General features: G+C 42.8%; 1 protein-coding gene across 1 annotated transcript; it reads left to right on the top strand.

The window, feature by feature from the left end:
• Window positions 1-970: 970 nt before the first annotated feature.
• Window positions 971-5,782, top strand: Avpr1a (arginine vasopressin receptor 1A). The gene is made up of 2 exons (XM_059245444.1): window positions 971-2,221; window positions 4,621-5,782. Exons 1-2 carry the CDS (start codon window positions 1,231-1,233, stop codon window positions 4,905-4,907), a joined length of 1,278 nt encoding a protein of 425 aa, XP_059101427.1. The 5' UTR covers window positions 971-1,230; the 3' UTR covers window positions 4,908-5,782.
• Window positions 5,783-19,773: the final 13,991 nt, after the last annotated feature.

The raw sequence follows: 19,773 nt of genomic DNA, 5'->3' as shown, positions 1-19,773 counted from the left end.
TGCTGTCCTGGGTAGCCTCCCTTGGCCAGAGTTAAGACAGCCAACGGAGTCTCTAGGTGTTTCCCCTGAAGCACCACAGCGGGGACTCAGTTGTGCAAACGATTAATTACTGTGAGGGTAGGGTGGAGGAGTTTTCTTCTCTTCTTTCCAAATGCCTCTTTCCCTCTCTCTAGCTCCTAGCTTAAGAGCCCAGCTGGACAGACAGACAGACAGAGACAGCGATGGAGATAAAGACAGACATCTGGTTCTCAGCTCTCTTCTTTGACTGCTCTAGGTAATGTCCGCGGAATTCAGTCTTGAATTAACCAGACTGTGTCTCCACGGACTAGTGCAGCCCAATTCTCTCCACCCTGTGGCTGTGGGAATCGGGCTTTCTAGAGAAACGCCTGTTGTTGCGGGTCCCACGCTGAGCATGTGGAGTCAACACCGTAGATTATGTACACCCAGCAAGAGGAGGGCACGGTGCCAGTGAGTGGGTCTTTCCTGTTCGCAGGCAAAGGCAGGGTGACGAAGTCATCAGAAAGAGAGATCCATTTAAGTCACGGGATGTTTACCCCCACAGACAACGGGTAGGGTAGCGGGAAACCGGGAGAGGAATAAAATCAGCCTGAGTGGCTAGCCTAAGTGCGGAGCTGGGGAAACGCGGGGCCGGGAGGACCAGGCAGACTCTTAAGTTCAGGCGCGCTGAGTTCGCAGGGCCAGCAGACGCAGATCTCTAAGGACGCATTTACTGCTCCTGTTGACGTCCTGTTTGGCTTTAAATTGGCTTGTCAAAGGGGCTGGAGGAAACCCTGAGGCGCCCAGAGAAGTTTGGGGCAGAGCGGGGGAAAGCGCCTGGCTCTGCAGAGGAATCCAGGAGTCTCAGCTCCACCCCTGCAACAAGGCAAGAGGACAAATCACAAAGGACTCGGAGGGGTGGGGGTTAGGGGCGTGGGGACAGTCTCCAGCCGCTAGAACGTGGGGGAGCGCGTCCTGAGACAGCCAAAGAGTGTATTGGGAGTGCGGAGTGTGGGAAGCTCTAGCAGCTTCCCTGCTCCGGGGCAGCACGGACAGGCGCGAACATCCCACCCCAAACCGCTCGCCCTGCGCTGCTGGGATTGCGCAGCCAAGAGATCGAAGGGAGGGAGGACAGCCAGCGGAGCTTAGGACAAGGGTCTCCGGGTCCTCGGAGGCAGGAAGGAAGCAGCCCACGCCGGACAGCCCCCCCCCCCCAGGTGCTGCACCGACAGCATGAGTTTCCCGCGAGGTTCCCACGATCCGGCGGCCAACAACTCCAGCCAGTGGTGGCCTCTGAGCGCCGAGGATGCCAACAGCAGCCGGGAGGCAGCAGCGGGGCTGCTCCAGGAAGGTAACGACCCTCCCGGGGATGTGCGCAACGAGGAGCTGGCCAAGCTGGAGATCGCCGTGCTGGCGGTGATTTTCGTGGTGGCCGTGCTGGGCAACAGCAGTGTGCTGCTGGCGTTGCATCGCACGCCCCGCAAGACATCCCGCATGCACCTCTTCATCCGACACCTCAGCCTGGCAGACTTGGCGGTCGCCTTCTTCCAAGTGTTGCCGCAGCTGTGCTGGGACATCACCTACCGCTTCCGCGGGCCGGATTGGCTGTGCCGCGTGGTGAAGCACCTGCAGGTGTTTGCCATGTTCGCGTCCGCCTACATGCTGGTGGTCATGACCGCCGACCGCTACATCGCGGTGTGCCACCCGCTCAAGACCCTGCAGCAGCCCGCACGCCGCTCGCGCCTCATGATCGCCGCCTCTTGGGTGCTGAGTTTCCTACTGAGCACGCCGCAGTACTTCATCTTCTCCATGATCGAAATCGAGGTGAACAACGGTACCAAAACCCAAGACTGCTGGGCTACCTTTATCCAGCCCTGGGGTACCCGTGCCTACGTGACCTGGATGACCAGTGGTGTCTTCGTGGTACCTGTGGTCATCTTGGGTACCTGCTACGGCTTCATCTGCTACCACATCTGGCGCAACGTCCGTGGGAAGACGGCGTCGCGGCAGAGCAAGGGCAGCAAGGACTCTGGGGACACCCCAGGTCCCTTCCACAAGGGGCTTCTGGTCACGCCTTGTGTCAGCAGCGTGAAGACCATTTCCCGTGCCAAGATCCGCACAGTGAAGATGACCTTTGTGATCGTGACTGCCTACATCCTCTGCTGGGCGCCTTTCTTCATCGTCCAGATGTGGTCCGTCTGGGATGACAATTTCATCTGGACCGGTATGTAGTGAGAACATGGGGGCTGTGTGTGTGTGTGTGTGTGTGTGTGTGTGTGTGTGTGTGTGTGTGTGAGAGAGAGAGAGAGAGAGAGAGAGAGAGAGAGAGAGAGAGAGAGAGATTTCATAGTACCTGCTCAATAACTAAGCTTCTACATGCATAAAAGTCTTCCATGTCCACATTACAGGGGATAGGGAGGGGGAGATAAGCAAAAGTGCAAATTCTTGGGTGTCCCCTCCCTGCCCAACGTACAGTCGGGCCCAGGTGTCAGCATGTATAACCAGCCTAAGGCCACGCACTGTGCCTAGAGTCACCCACTAGTTGCAAAACAATAGTGACATTTTCCAAATAACTTAAAACTTCTTGGATACCCTGCCTTCAAGCCCTAGGAAGTATTCTTAGTGTCAGGGTGGCTTTTTCTTCGATTTAGGAATCTATCATAATTAACAGAAAACTCCTGATGAAATTCTGCCCAGGTCAAGGGTAGAGATGGACACACTTTTCTGGAAAAGGCTAGGAAAGGATTCAAGAAGTCTAAACTGGCTTTTAGTTCATGCATCCTTCCTCATTATGATATTTTCATTTTTTTCTAACCATAATAACTTTCTTTTCCCGGCACTCCACAGCAGGAGCGTTGATCATCTCAATTCAGGGGACTCGTTCACTAGTCTTTCAGCACAAATTTGACAACAGAACTATTCACACCACACAAATAGCTCTGTAGTTTACTGTGGAAGTTTCTCATCCCCTGCTGGCTAGTTTCATTTCAGTTTCCATCACAAAACAGAAAAACCCATTCCCCAGGAGGCTATTATTTAATTTTCTGCCTTGTAATATATCTTCCTTTAATAAGAAGAAAAATTTCCAAACCAAGTGTGTTACAGAAGTATTCCTGAAGAAAAGTCTAGTCAGGATAGAAAATCTGGGAGAAGCCGTATCTTTTTCCAGTGTTAGGATTGAGGCATGGAATACATACAGTTTATTTTATGAGTATTGTTTTTAACATTCACAGATGTCATTTAAATAAATACATTTGTAGGCTACATTGCTAACAATGAGGAATACATGGAAAATCTTTTTTGTTTACCTTTCCCCTCCAAGAAGCCTCTAAGAGTGTCAATCAAATTGAAAAATTCTATTGCTTATTGAAATTTGGACATAATTACTAAAATTCTTACTTGTGCTATACATATGGAGAATGTCTAGTATTTTTTAAATGCCATGCTTGGCTATGGTCACCTCTGCAGCACTTAGCACGAAGCAGTGAACGGTGTAGAGCAGCGGTTCTCAGCCGTCCTAACGCTGTGACCCTTTACTACAGTTCCTCATTGTGTGATGACCCCCAACCGTAAAATTATTCTCATTGCTACTTTGTAACTCTAATTTTGCTACTGTTGTGAATTGTAATGTAAATATCTGATAACGCAGGATGGTCTTAGGTGACCCCTGTGAAGGGATCGTTCAACATCCAAAGGGACCCACAGGTTGAGAATCACTGGTCTACAGTTTATTTTGCCATGACGAAAGTGAAATGATCCAAGTCTGTATAGTAATCAGGAGAAATTGGGTGTTTGGTGGTTCTTCCTATTTTTTTTTTTTTAATTATCATCAGTGCAATCGTTTCACTTTGAAAAGTTGTGGTAGCCATGTAGTTCTCTAGGGGTACCTCACAGAATATTTCAAAATCCTGTTTGAATCCCCAATTCAGCTACTAGGGGTTTTGTTGCTGTCTGCTGTAATTATGTTTTTATTATTATTATTATTATTTATTTGGAACAGGGTCACACAGAACCCAGATGTTTTTCTCATTATAATTCGTTTGAACTACAATCAAAGATGGTCTTTTAAAAATCAAGCCAAATGTCTAATGACACCCAAGCAAACTACTAAACGACTCAAGCCAGCTTCTTTGGAGATCTCTTTTCACTCCCCTCTTCCCTGGAGTTTTCGTTCACTTCTGCTCAACACAGCCCGTATGGCATACTGTGCCCAAGTTATTAGGATGAGTGTAATTTGGTGTATGTGGTTATAAGCACTTCAGATTTCCGTTCTGTAAACACCGTATCTATTCACAAAGGCCCCTACCGGTGTACAGTTTTTTAAATAAATTATTCAATAACTTCACCTTCTTAGAATTCCTACCCATTATATCGAACTGCTCTAACAGTGTCTGGTTTAAACTATTCACACTAACTTTTAGATATTTCCTTTTATAACCAACTTTCAAAAAGCACTCATTTCTCTGAAGTAACAGCTGTCTCCCTAACAAATAAAATGTTCGTTTCTATACTAACATGCAACTTTTTAACTCATTGTTCAGGAGGAAAAAATAGATTAATTCAGTGCAGTGTCTTTGCTTTGGCTGTTTATTAAACAATCTCTCCCCACAACTTCCCCCACAGATTCAGAAAACCCCTCCATCACCATCACAGCGCTACTAGCCTCCTTGAACAGCTGCTGCAACCCCTGGATATACATGTTTTTTAGCGGCCATCTCCTGCAAGACTGTGTCCAAAGTTTTCCATGCTGCCAAAGCGTGGTGCAGAAATTCACCAAGGACGACTCGGACAGCATGAGCAGAAGGCAGACTTCTTACTCGAACAACCGAAGCCCCACAAACAGCACAGGGATGTGGAAGGACTCGCCTAAATCGTCCAAGTCCATCAAATTCATCCCTGTTTCCACCTGAGCCGCACAGCCTTGCAGCCTGACTCTTGGGGCAGGGGGTGGGGGAGGGGGCTTTTTGGTCCATTATCTAAATCCGGCTAGAGATCATAAGAGCAGATGGCTTTATGTGAGATAGCCACAAATCAGCTCAACACATACATTGTTTCTACCTGTGTTTTCCTCACTGCTGTGACCAAAGGGGGAATTATTTTTGCATAGACTATTACTGAAAATGTGTGACACTAAAATGTGTAGGCCTGGCTCATAACCATACTGACTTTATATTTTGTGGTTGATGTTTTTTTTTTTTAATTGTATTTTTATTTCTGACCTAAGTGAGGTTTGATCGGTTTAAGTCATGTGATGTGTACTGTTTCTCAACAAAGTGAACTTGTGATTTAAAAAGACCCGGTGTCGCTGTCAATTTGTACAATGTAAAATGTAGCAAGAGGTAGAGGAGGTTTTGGCTGAGAATGAAAAGGAGATAACTTGGTACCTGGCAGTCCTTCCTTTGCCATCCTGGTATTCTATCGGCTCTGAAAAACATGCTACTAAGAGGCTAAAGGATTGACAGTGTCATGGACAGGCCAGTAATTTGTATATAAGGGATGCCACACTTTATGGAGGCACAGAAGAGAAAGTGTCTACAGACATTCTCCTGGATGTTTTAAACGTACATTGACCAGCATCAAAAGGTACCCTGTGCTATGCCAGATGGTAACACTCCGTACCTACACAGTGACTCCAGATACAGAGCTTGCAAAACGTCTCCTAGAGTAACTCCAGACATAAGACACTCACAACAAGTTTGATTTAAAGCAGTTTTCTTCCTGTTTCCAGTCCACACAACGAGTTCAGAACAAAAAGGATGCAGAGATATAGGGAAATGAGAGACAGACAGAAAGAGAAGAGGTCTAGCCTTGTCTGGGTTCTTTCATTCAATGTATGACTTCCAGCAAGATACCTAAAAATATTTAAAACCTGTTTCTCAGCTGTACAATGGGTCTGTTAACACTCACTTTGCAGGGTTGTTGTGAGGATGAGATGAAATTAAATGTGTGGATGTTTAAAAAAAAACAAAGTGCTATTGGTAGGCAAGGAAGTTGTTTTTATTGTCCTCTTGGGATCTTCAGAACTACAGATTTTCTTATTCCAGCTTATTTTTCATTAACTAGCATTTGCTGTTTCAAGTCTGGGACATGAAATCCTAAGATTTAAATATAGATCTGCTGATTCACTGTAAAGCCCTGCCAGCCACTGCCGAGCCCGGCTCTCGCCTATGTCACAGAAGTCCTCCAGCACATAGCTAGAACTCGCTTTCCACGCGGATAAGCCACTGCCAGGCGAGATCATCACATTCCTTCATTTCCAATTGGAGATAAATTACAACACTCCTTGGCTGTGGGCTTTGCATTTTTTATCAATGAGACTCTGTTGTCTGGTTAGTTCTTCAAGATCGAGCAGTGACTGGATGATGCATCACAAATACTTAGCAAGTCTCAGAGTCATCGTTGCTTTTAATAGTGTTACCGGTTTTCTTTTTTTAACCCTGTAGATAAGAGGCCACTGGCTGGATGGTACCACAATAACCCGAAACCAACAGCACCGCTCCTCACCATCCCGCTGCATTTCCAAGTTCTCAGCCCTCAGAGTCTCTGGGTTGATAGGTCAAAAGACTGTTTCCAAACATTCGGGAGAGATTGTTCCCTTAGGTTTTAGAATTCTTCCTAAAATAACAAACTGGGCTGTAATGTGGTAAAGCACTTGCCTTATAATCTCCAGCACTGAAAAAAAAAATCACCCCAAGTAAAAAAAAATGTATGTGTGTGCATGCGTGCGTGTGTGTGTGTGCGCGCGTGCGTGCGTGCGTGCGTGCGTGTGTGTGTGTGTGTGTGTGTGTGTAAGTCACAGTCCAACCTGAGCCATCAGCTCCAGCAACTACGTCTTTGTTATTGTTTGAGTTAGTACAGCATGAACATAAGCCTGTCTCTGTTAGATGGTCAGTCTATTTGACAACGTCTCTTTGGTTATTCAAAAACTAAAGCTTTTGGATTAGAACAAACAAGAGCTTACCTTTTTCTAAACCTATTTCTAAAACATTCCAAAGCTTTCTGGTACAATTTCTGTTTCCAAATACCAGCCTGTCCCTCCAAGTTAAACATTTCCATCTGACCCTTTTCCTAGGAGCATCTCTGGAGTAACATCAACCTACTCACCAGGGTGTTCTCCCTCTTTTTTTGTGGTGAAATAGTATCATGATATGATATGACAATCTGGCTTTGCAAAAAATAGTTTTCATTGTATATGCACGTTATGACATTATTGTCTCCTTTTAAATGTGTAAAGAGACTGAGTAGTGATCTGGGGGCCTAAGAAGAAAGAGGTGCTCGTTCTGCAGGAGGCGGGTACTGGAATCACCCTCTGTGGTTTAGGTGAAGAAAATCTACCTAATGCTAAGCCTTCCTGAGGTGGTGTACCCAGAGACAGCATGCATACAGCACCAAGCAACACTCTACATTAGAAGAGGCCATCTTCCTACCTCAGAAGAAAAAAGATTCAGGCTAAAGGGAGGAAATGTTCTGGGACAGGAAGCTTCCCTGTCCATGACCAAAGGGAAGATCTGAAGTATGTTCAATGGAGTTTACAGTCAAGTGGAAATCTGTCACTTTATCTTATTTTGGAGGTTATCTGAGGGAGGGCTGAAGGGCATATAGCACTAACGTATCTATGTGGGTATTAGATATATCTGCTCAATAGAGGTCCACTAAGGAGGGAAAATGTGCTTTATTAAAACAGTGATGCGTATCAGCAAATGATGACAAGCATTTTGCAGTACATATTCAGTACCTAATGGGTTAGTACCAGGACATTAATTTTTAAAGTCTATGTCTTGTTGGTCTTTTCTCTTATATCTTCTCTGAAACATAACTGGGCGGAAGATTGGCAAACTGTATATTTGACCTAAATAAACAATTGTTATCTTCATCAATGAAGGTTTAGCACCTTCATGCCTAAGAAGGTTTAGTTGAGACCAAGAAAGGTGTGATGACTGAGAATGGCTGTGATTTCAGGAGAGAAATAAATCAAGTGGTTTTACTGGTCTCAGCTGAGCTTATTACAGTTTCTAGAGTGGACAAGCCCTTGTGATAAAAAAAAAAAAATCACAGCTTTTATCCGTTATCACATAAATAAAGCAATACAATTAGCTTCAAGTTTTATTCTTTTCAAGCCCTAAAACCTAGAGTTTTAAACTCATTTCAACCCTGGCAACTTAAACACTTAGCGTCACCTAAGCCATAATTAGGTGTTATGTAGGGAGAAATTTAATTTCATCTCTTACCACCAATATCATAGATTAAGATCATATAAACTTGCATAAATGGAGTCATACTGAGCAGTAGTTCTGTTGGAGAAAGCCAGGGTAGAGTAGGGACATTCTGGATGCCACTCCTTGAAGAAGCAAATCAGCCAAGGTGTCTAAGCCCCACCCCCCCTGCATGTGGACTTTCAACACCAGGCATCTACAGAAAAAAAGGCTTGTGGCATTATATTATTATGTTACATAATATAGATCACATTATATTATTATATTGAAATAAATCAATTTTATTCTGCACTGGCATTTCTAGGAATAAAAACAAGTTGCAGACCTGCTTGAAATAATTACTTTACTACTCACTTTAACAATGAGATACATGCCGGGCGGTGGTGGCGCACGCCTTTAATCCCAGCACTTGGGAGGCAGAGCCAGGCGGATCTCTGTGAGTTCGAGGCCAGCCTGGGCTACCAAGTGAGTTCCAGGAAAGGCGCAAAGCTACACAGAGAAACCCTGTCTCGAAAAACCAAAAAAAAAAAAAAAACAATGAGATACATTCCAGATTACTTGAGTGTGCTGGTCTAGAAAACCAAGGATCTATTGGCTAATAGGTTGAGGATGTAGCTAAGTATTAGAATGCTTGTCTTGCACGTCAAGGCTCTTGGGTTCAATCCCGACCACCAGGAGAAACTTCTCTACAATCTGTGGCTATGGACAGGCTTATATTGGAGGACAAAAGTGTTTCTGCTATTTGAGCCTTGCAAGAGTAAGTTAAACTTTGTAAGTCCCTTTTCACTAAACTATCATCAGGAAAATAAGTCAGTGCTGTTCTAATCTATATTAAGGCACCCAACATAAATTGGAAGTAGCCAAGGTCATGTGTGTAATTCAGTCCTTAAAATGTCATTTATGCTCATTTTTTGTCTAAAAATAATCAGATTGTCTTTGGGGGCCCTGGAGATCAAGAACACTCCCTTCCTAGTTTTTCCAGTTAGTGTTCTTGTCCCTGGGGGCTCATAGGTTCCAACATATTAACTTCCAACCTGTGTTGTCTAATGTTTTCTTTTTTATTTTATAAAATGAATCTTAACAGCATCAACTGAAAGCTAGTTTAGGGTTTGGCTTAAATTCTAGAAGCAGTGAATGCCCAGAAAGGAAGAAAAAGAATTTGAAATTTCTACTTAAAAATATTGCTTATGTTTGCAAAGCTTATTTCAAAAACTAGAATAATAACTATGTAGCATACCAAAGACTCATAATGAAACATGTCCATGTAGAAGTGGCCCTTCATCCTGTCTTCAGCCCTTCCGGATCACTACTGTATGTCTCTTCCATCTGCTCTCCAGTTCCTCTTTATACACTGCCCTGGTGCTTCCTGTTGCTGGGATAAAACCACCTCAGGGGAGGAAAGAGTTTATTTCATCTTAAAACTCCCAGTTTAAGCCAGACGGTGGTGGCACATGCCTTTAATCCAAGCACTCAGGAGGCGGAGCCAGGCAAGTTCGAGGCCAGTCTGGTCTATAGAGTAAGATCCAGGACAGGTACCAAAACTACACAGAGAAACCCTGTCTCAAAACAAAAAAAAAAAAAACAAAACAAAAAAAACAAAAACAAAAAAAAAACAAACAAACAAAAATCCTCCCACTTTACAGATCATCACTGCCACTAAGGAAAGTTGGGGCAGGAACTCGAGGAAGGAATTAGAGCAGAGACCACGGAAGAATTCTTTTTACTAGACACGTACGCACACACGCACACAAGCACGCACACATACACTCCCACATCAATCATTAATCAAGAAAATGACTCACAGCCTTGCCTGCTGCAGGCAAGACAGCTAAGCTGCATTCTCCTAACATCTGGACATAGTCTGGAATAACTATTGACAATGTTTCATTTTGATAGCTAGGAATCTAATGTGCTTACATTTACTTTTGCAGTTTAGTTTTTCCTACTTTGACAATACAAAGCTACATAGAATCAGGAAAACCACAGGGTACTAAGAGGATGGAAGTTAATCCAGCGCCCCAAGCTCCTTCAAACTTCTGCGCAGAATGGAATCAATTTTTTCAAATTGATTTGTCCTTTTTAACTGACTTCTGGTTATGATATGGGAAACTCTCCATACTTCATCTTTCCTCCTCTACCATCCCGCGGCTGTTATGAAAACACTTGAGCTAATTCATTGCTTACTCTTTCCTGCTCTGGAATCTCACCTGATACACACTCACTATAGCTGCCCTTTGACCAGTGTTTGCATTGCACAGATCTTCCTTTCCTTCATTTCAGCCTCTGTCTCTTTACGACCCATTTGTATCTTTTTACCTAAAGAGTGCTTCCTGCGGGGCTCAAGATGTAACTCAGTGAATAGAGTACTTATGCAGCCTATCAAAGCCCCCGGGGTTCCACCCTACCCACTGCATAAATGGGCCATGAGGATTCACACCTGTAATCCCAGCACTCAAGAAGTGGAGTGAGAGGTTCAGAAGTTCAAAGTCAGCCTCAGAGGCATTGGAAATTCAAGGACAGACTCGTGTAGAGACCATGTTTAGAAGGCAGAGAGGGCAGGACTGGGGAGCAGGCTCAGTGGGTAAACTGGTTGCCTCAGAATGTAAGGACCAGCTGTCATCACAAACTTTTCTGCAGTGACTTATGGAAGCAGATGCAGAGATCCACAGCCAATCACTAGACAGAGCTCCAGGAGTCCAGTCAAAGAGAGAGAAGAGGGATTCTATGAGCAAGTGCATCAGGATCATAATGGGAAAACATGCAGGGACAACCAAACCAAACTAGAGGGAACTCACGAAAATTGGATCAATGGCTGTGGAGTCTACATGGGACTGGACTAGGCCCTTTGCATGGCGAGATATTTGTGTAGCTTGATCTGTTTGGGAGGGCCCCTGGCAGTAGGATCAGAATCCATCTCTGGTGCATGAGCACGCTTTTTAGAGCCCACTACCTATGATGGGACATCTCGTGCAGCCTTGAGGCGGGGGGAAGGGCTTAGACTTGCCTCTACTGAATGTGCCTCCACATGGGAGGCCTTGCCTTCTTGTGGAGTGTGAGTTGGGTTTGGGAGGGGAGGCTGGTGGGGGGGGGGGTGAAGGAGGAGGGAAGAGGGGATCTTTGATTGGTGTATAAAATGAATGAAAAAATTTTCTTAATTAAAAAAAAGGATGTCAGGACCAGCATTCAGATTCTAGCACCCACATAGATACCACACAGGTGGAGTAGCCTGTTTATAATCCCAGCTGTTGAGAGGCAGGTCATCAGAGCATGCTTGACTATACTAGTCAAATCTGCAAGCTCTGAGTTCAGTAAGAGACCCTGCCTCAATGTAGAAGGTAGAGAGTGATAGAGGGAGACACCTAGTGTCATTCTCTGGTCTCCATGCCCCTTACACACATATATTTGAATAAATACACCATATACACATGCTAAATACATACAAGTAACATACAGATTAGACAGGTTGTATTTATGTATTTAGGGATGTGTGTGTGTGTGTGTGTGTGTGTGTGTGTGTGTGTGTGTGTATGACCAATTAATAAAAAAGAGGTCATGAGGAAAAGAGAAATGATGTAATTATAATCTCAAAAAAATACTTTTAAAAAGTAAAAGAAAAAATTGCTTCATGTATGAGACATAAACTTGGATCTTCTGGGGTCTTGTATGGTGATATTTTATTTGTGCTGAAATGTGATTTTATTTGTATGTTAATAAATAAAGTTGCCTAGGGGTCAGAGCTAAGAGCAAGCCATTTGGCAGAAGTCCGGCGGTGGTGGCACATGCCCTTAATCTGATCACATCACAGGCAGATCTCTGTGTGTTCAAGGACATAGCCAAGCGGTGACCCGAACCTTTAATCTAAGTACAAACCATAGAGACCTGGAGGTCCGTATAGACAGGCAGTGATGAGGAAGTCATGTGATTGGCTTTAAAACCAATGAGAAGGCAGATCAGAAAGGCAATAAAAAGACAGGACACAGGAACAAGGTCTCTCTCTCAGGGGAAGGACGGCAGCGAGTCGTAAGATAAGGTGGTCTTAGCTCTTGGCTACTGCTCAATCTCTGGGCTTTTAACTCTTTATTTGGCTCTGTTTCTTATTTAACAAGACCGTTTAGGATTACATCTACAGTCTTGCCTCTTTATCTAAGATATACAGCCTCAGCCTTCCAGCCTGAGTGTATAATTCACTTATGTTTAATGTAGCTTTTAGCATTTGGGGGTTTAAATATCCTTTTGCTATTTCTTTTATATGTATACCACTCATTCCTCAGTTTGCTCTTCTCTGTTCCTTCTTCCCTTTCAGTTGAATGACCTCAGTGTTTGACTGCTTTTTCCACTGTTGAGCAGCAGTGGGTAATTTCTGTATCTGTCCATCTCAGCTGTGTGTCCCGCGCCTGACATTTTATGTCTTTACCTAATAGTGGTCTACTTCCGAATAACATCTCATAATAACAGAAAAGCTTTACCAGGTCTGCTCTCACTGTCCCCCACGTTCTTCATTCTCTCTTGTCACAAATATTTTTCTATGTGTTCTATACCTCAAAATGCTTGCTATCATTGTTGTGTCAAATAATCAACCTCACCCCTCACTCTGCTTTTTTGAGACAGGATATTAGCTCAGACGGACATGATCTCATGATTTGTCTCAGCCTCTGGAGTAGAAAAATTACAGGCATGCACCACTACTCCAAGCAGTCAAGCTGCCTTTTAAAAAGAACTTTAAAACTCCACCTGTCCCATTCCTGAACATATGCCTGAAGGAATCAAAGGTATCATACAGTAGACATATCCACATACCCATTTATTATGGCACTTGGTTCCCTTGAGTGGATGGAAAACAAGAAATTGTGGTATATACACAGTGGAGTATCTTTAAGCCATCAAGAATGAAGCCATGTCACTTGCAGGAAAGTGGATGGATCTGGAGGCCATCCTGGGTACTAGTTGCTTTCCTTACCACTCTGGCCACATACCTGACAAGAAGCAGCTCAAGGGTGAAGGGTTTATTTCATCTTACAGTTCAAAGAGACAGTCTATCATGACCAGGAAATACAACACCAGGAGCTTGAGGTGCCTGACTACATTCTACCTGCAGTTGGGAAACAGAGAGCAGATGGTACATGGGGCCTGGGCTATAAACTCAGGGCCCAAGCCAGTGACTCACTTTTCCCAGTGAAACTCCACCTCCTAAAGGTTCCACTGTCTTCCTAAAGAGCATTACCAGCTAAGAAACAAGTGTTCAAGGACATGGGCTTGTTGGGGACACTTCCCATGCAAACTACTGCATCGTGTTAGATGACATAAACCAGGCTCGGGGAGAGAGAAACTGCACAGTCTTCCATCTCATGTGCACCCTAGGTTTTGAAAAAGACATGAAAATAGAGAGAGAACTCTAGGGGAGGTAGAAGAGGTGAGGGCAGTGGGATTGACAGAGGTGATGGGGGCTAATACCATCAAAGCAGTTTTTGGATATGTATGGAGCACCCCCGTGAAGCCCATTATTTTGTGCACTTAATATATGTCAATAGAAGAAAAAAATGGGCAAATGTATTTTGGAGTTACCCACATGCCATTTCCAGTGTCCTTTGTACTACTGCATAATTTCAATTATCCAACTGGAATTTTTTTTTCTGCCTAAGAACTTCATGTCATATTCTTTAATGATGTTTAAAAAAAATTATGTGCATTTGCTGTTTTGCCTGTCTATGTGTCTGTGTGAAGGTGTCGGATCCCCTGGAACTAGAGTTACAGATAGTTGTAATCTACCATGTGGGTGCTGGGAATTGAACCTGTGTCCTCTGGAAGAACAGCCAGTGCTCTTAACCACTGAGCCATCTCTCCAGCCTCTCACTTTATATTCTTGAAGTGTGTGTCTGTTGTCCTGAAATTTCCTCATTCTTTTGTTTGCCTGGAAAAGCTTTATAAGATGAAGCGTCAGTTGCCTTACAGAAGTTTCTCAGTTTCAGGAGGTCCCATTTGTTGTCACTCTTGGTGACTGTAGTACTGGTGTTATATTTAGGAAGTGGTCTCCTGTGCCAAAGCGTTCAAGACTACTTCCCACTTTCTCTTTTATCAGGTTCAGTCTAACTGGATTTATGTTGAGGTCTTTGATCCACTTGGACTTGAGTTTTATGCATAGCGATAGATATGGATCTATTTATATTCTTCTACATGTTGATCCAGTTATGCCAGCACCGTTTGTTGAAGAGGCTTTCTTTTTTCCATTGTACAGTTTTGGCTTCTTTGTCAAAAATCAGGTGTTCATATGTTCGTGGGTTAATGTCAGGGTCTTCAATTCAATTCCATTGGTTTTTATGTCAATACCAAGCTGTTTTTATTACTATAACTCTATAGTAGAGCTTGAGGTCTTGTTTTATTGTACAGAATTGTTTTGGCTACCCCGGGTTTTTTTTTTATTTTTCCATATGAAGTTGAGTATTGTTCTTCTGAGGTCTGTGAAGAATTGTGTTTTGATTTTGATGGGGATTGCATTGAATCTGTATATTGCTTTTGTAAGATGGTCATTTCATCTTTGTAGGCTCCTCAAATGAAAATCTCCCCAGTGATGCAATGCCATCAATTCTCCACTCTCTCCAGACCTGAGATACCACTGTTCTATTCTACATATAACCTCCATGCAGTAACTGATGGGAGCAGATGCAGAGGTCTACAACCAAGCACTGGCCAGAGCACCTGGAGTCCAGTTGAAGAGAGGGAGGATGGATTACATGAGCAAGGGGGATCAAGATCATGACAGGGAAACCCAGACAGAGACAACTGAGTCAAGCTCCTGGGACGTCACAGACTCTGGACCGATGGCTGGGGAGCCTGCATGGGACCGAACTAGACCCTCTGCATTTGAGTGACAGTTGTGTAGCTTGGTCTGTTCGTGGGGCCAGGATTTATCCCTGGTGCATGAGTTGGCTTTTTGGAGCCCATTTCCTATGGAGGGATGCCTTGCTCAGCCTTGATACAATGGGGAGGGCCTGAATCCTACTTCAACTAGACGTGCCAGGCTTTGCTGACTCCCCATGGGAGGCCTTACCCTTTCTGGGAAGTGGATGGGGCTTGGGGTGAGAGGAGGTGGGGTGAAAGGGGGAGGAGGGGAGGGGGAACTGTAGTTGGTATGTAAACTATGAAAAAAAAATTAAAACTAAAAAAAAAAAAAAAGATAAAGTCAAAGTCTAAATGAACAGTCTTTGCTTCCCAAGTCCTGCGCGGCTGCGCCATTGGGCCCTTGCTCTCGCTGTTCTCGGTAACCAGTGCGCAATTACTTCTGCCTTCCTCCTTGTGAAATTCTTTGGCTCTTTTTCATGGTGTGTAGTAATTTCATCACGGCATGCTTTGGTGTGGTTTTCTTTTTGTTTTTGCTGCTGTTTAATAAGCCTCTTGGATCTGTGAGTCCATAAATTTTATTGCTTTTGCCCGAGTATTCTTTCTTTGCCACTCTTTATGGGGCTCTGGAACTTTGGGTATTAACCCACCATTCACTTGTAATTTATATTTTTTTTTTGGCATTTTTTCTTTTGTCTTTTAATTTACGTTGATTCTGTTTCTACCTTCAAGATCATAGTTCTTTATTTCTTCAGGCCCTAATCTTTTAATTCTATCCAGTGTTTATGGATAAAAGTTTATTTTATTCATCTGTGAAATGTTCACTTAGCTGTTTTCTTTTATCTTCCATTTCTTGCTTTATGATGCTCATTTTTTCCTTTGAATATTGGAACAAACCCATTATTGCTGTTTAAATTTTATTTTATGTGCATGGACGTTTTGCCTGCATGTTGTGGGTGCAGTGCTCATGGAGGACAGAAGAGAACATGTGATCTGACGAGACTGTACTCATACACAGTTGTGAGTGCCATGGAGGTGCCTTGGAATCAAACCTTTGCTGAGCAGCCAGTGCTCTTAACCACTGAGCTTTTCGAGAATTTTTATTAGTTTTTTTGATAATCTTGTTCAAAGTCTTGATTGTATTTCCCCCATTACTCAGATCCACCCCCACTTTTCTAGCCACCCAACTGTGTGTGCTATTTTTTTTAACCCATGAAGTATGGCTTATGCTGCTCATGTATTCTTCTTTAAGGTCCACTCTAGTTTATTATCTCCCTTGTACTAGATCAGTTTGTATTGACTGACTCTTGTCTAAACTGTATTTTATTGGAATGTCTAATAACTGTTTTGATTTATGAGATGCTGAATATTGTGAAATAGCATTGTTGAGTGTCTAGGAGAAATACCCTCAACAGAGGAGGCGCAACTCCTGTTAGGGTGTTAACACAAGCCACGCAGTCAGTGAGGAAGTGTTAAGTTTGTCCTTTGACTTGGGACCAAACAGACCAATGACAAAGGAGTCAGAGCTGGTAAAAAGTGAGGTTCAAGGACAGGGTCCCTGAATGCTTGTTTAATCTCCAGAAATTAAAGGAACTGTACAAAAGTGTGTAGAGATACCAGTTTCAAGAGTAAATATGCTTTCCAAACACAGCTTTAAAGACTTTAAAGTATTGTATAAAATATATTCAGTGAATGCAATATTCAAAATTTGAACTTTTCATTATTAATTCTTTCACTCACTGTCATCACATACAACCTATTTAGGAAATATCAGTCTTTAAAATTATTTTCTAATGTGCAGTCATGCTGAGGACATGTGCAAAGGAAAAAGACTATTTGGCCTGTTTTCCAGAAAGGAAATAAAATCTTAATTTCAGATAAGGCCTGGTTTATGTGTCTTTTGTTCTCTGGATCCTATTGAAGCAATTTTTAATGAAAAGCTGTCATTTAGATTATTGTTCAGCTTCATAACCCATCAAATTTATAAGCATAGCAAGTCGGTAAGTATATATGAAACAGCTAAATTTGATTTTAGATATGAATTTGAACAGGATATATTTGTCTTTTAACTCATACAATTGGGAGAAAAACTGTAAACAAGAGACAGAATGTCTTTTAGCGTGTGTGTGTGTGTGTGTGTGTGTGTGTGTGTGTGTGTGTGTGTATAAGGGGGAGGGGCTCCTACCACAGAGCCAGTGTGAGCATCAAGATGCTCTACAAAACTTCAGTTCTTCCTTCCACTATGTGGGACCCACGGACTGAATCAGGTGTCAGCCATAGTGGCAGGCATTGTACCCCTCTGAGCCATCCCACCAGCCCAAGAGAAAGAATGTCATAGTTGTCTAAAAGTAAAACTCAAGTTTTCTATTTGAAAAATGGCTGGATCTCCAAATGCTCATATAAACTGCAGCCTTTTTAACCACACAACCAGATGAGGTCATGTGGGAAAAGAGGACTGGTGTTCCAAAGATGCCCCAGGGCCACTGAGTCCTGTTAGATGTCCTTGCCAGCTAAAGATCCCACATGGATCTATGCACAGCCTAACAGGACATTTTACAGTTCTAGATCTGTGCATTTGGAGGAGGCTTGAATTTGTTTGCATCAATGGCATACACGGTATGCAGTGTTGCCTTTCTGCTTCTTATAGCTAATCTTTGCCTTACCTATCTCTCTCAAGAGCATATTTTTGGCCTATATAGGAAAACTTCAGCCATGGGAGTTAATTGGAGAGGAGAAGGTGTTGGTGTATACTTTTATTTTGCTGGAATTTTTTTTTGAAGGTTAAGAGAAAACGTAAATCATTTGTTGTCAAATCTATTCCTCTTTTACTTGTGACCTTTCCCATCCATAGTCCCTTCACTCCAAAAAATTTAAGGGCTCAAATTTATCTTCTTTGACTCTTCACTTCTCAGGCTTCCTGAGTTTGATATGGGAACACAGAATGAACTGAGACACTAAGCTGTTTTTTGTTGTTGTTATGACTTGCCGAGTGATCCTATCAGCACGCTTTGTGAGAATAGCGGTTTCTCTCCTCACTGTGTTCTCTCTTTATCATATACATTTCATCTAAATTATTCTAAACCATGAAATAAAATATATTTGTGGACGTCTACTCCATGTCATCATTGTTTTGTGTTTATATCTTGGTAGTGGCCTTCCATTTTACTGATACATGAGAGGGCCTGGGCTCTGACCTCTTCACAGCCTTATCCATTCCTGCCAATTACTCTTACATCATAATGATGTAAAAAATGAAAACTTACTCAGGTATAAATGGAAAAAATTAATCTCTGTTCTCCGCACCCTTGTTTTTCAACTTCCTTTGCTCTCCAGATGTGACTATTAGCATATTGGTTCCCAGATGAAATTTCAAGCTCTTCATAAAGCTCAAAATCATTATCAGTGATATTTTTTGTCATTAGAATAGTGTTGGTGCTATATATCCAGCTAAGGGAAAAAAAACATAGTTTAGAAATACTACTTTCCTATTCAAAACCCATTATATTTGTTAAACTTTATTTTTTAGATCCTACTAAAATTTCATAACGTTATTGATATAGGTACCAGTACTTTGTATGGAGTTTACTATCTGACATTGTATATTATTAATTCTGTAAAGGGATTTTCCTCTATTGTATTTTTTTCTTTTATCAGTGATTGCAGGGAGCCAATGAACCCCTGAGTGAATGTGTAAGGTATGGATGAACTCCTGATTGACTATGTATTGTTGGCACGGCATGGCCATGTTAAGAGCCAATGCTTCTGACCCACGAGACCTGGCAAAACTTTCCTCTAGTCCAAGTACAATTGATCAATGTGTGCAAAACTAGCTACTGCTAAGGCTAGCTGGCTCCCCCACTCTGAGCTGACGTTCCCATTTGTTTCCTTCATCAGAGGAAACATCCAGAGTGAATACAGCCCAACTAAACCCAACATTTCTGTACATGTGTTTGTGTGTCTGTCTTCTCTTTATTCCGTTGCTGTCCCAATCAGGCTTCCAGGACCAAACCATGTAGTACTTGACAAATCGTCATATAATTTCATCTTCCCTGTTTTGTCTAGTAGTCTCATATTAGCACAATAGCATTGAAAAACCTTATTTGAGATTTTAGCAATACTCCATCCCATCCTGTGAAAATTGGGATGATTCTATCTACTCTACCTCTGCAACTTTGTTTCTAGGTTATGTTTCACTACTTCTTGGAAACTGTTAATATGTGAAAACATCAAATAGCAATGCTAATGAAAATTCTGATTAGCCCTGATGATTTCTAGACAGTCTCTAATGATGAAACATGAAATGAAGAGCCCTTGTTGCAAAGCAGAATGGCATAATGCTGCAAGTGAAGTCTCTGCACCCTATTGCAGAGCTTGAACCCTAGCCATCAACTCCGAATTGAGGTGGATTTCTTCTCTGCCCGTTACTTTAATCTGTTTAGCTTTAGAATGGACTTTACCATAGTGTCTGTGCCTCATGGTTGGTGTGAGGAGTCAGTGAATTAATATTCCATGGAAGGCACTTACAGGAGTGTTGGTGTCTTGATAATCCACAGTGACTGTTTTATCTCACCCATGACTTTTAGACACCTTCCACAGTCTCCAGGACTGTATGTAGTATACCAGCAGATCAGCAGCCTCAACACATCGGACCCACTGATGATTATCCCCACAGTCTCTCCTCTTCAATTTCTCCTCACTCTCTTTTTCTGAATATCACAGAGTTTATCTA

Source organism: Peromyscus eremicus, chromosome 18 (genome assembly GCF_949786415.1).
Source record: "Peromyscus eremicus chromosome 18, PerEre_H2_v1, whole genome shotgun sequence".
Classification (NCBI taxonomy): Eukaryota; Metazoa; Chordata; class Mammalia; order Rodentia; family Cricetidae; genus Peromyscus; species Peromyscus eremicus.
Note: the sequence above shows the minus strand (reverse complement) of the source record. Positions and strands in the feature narration are given on the sequence as shown.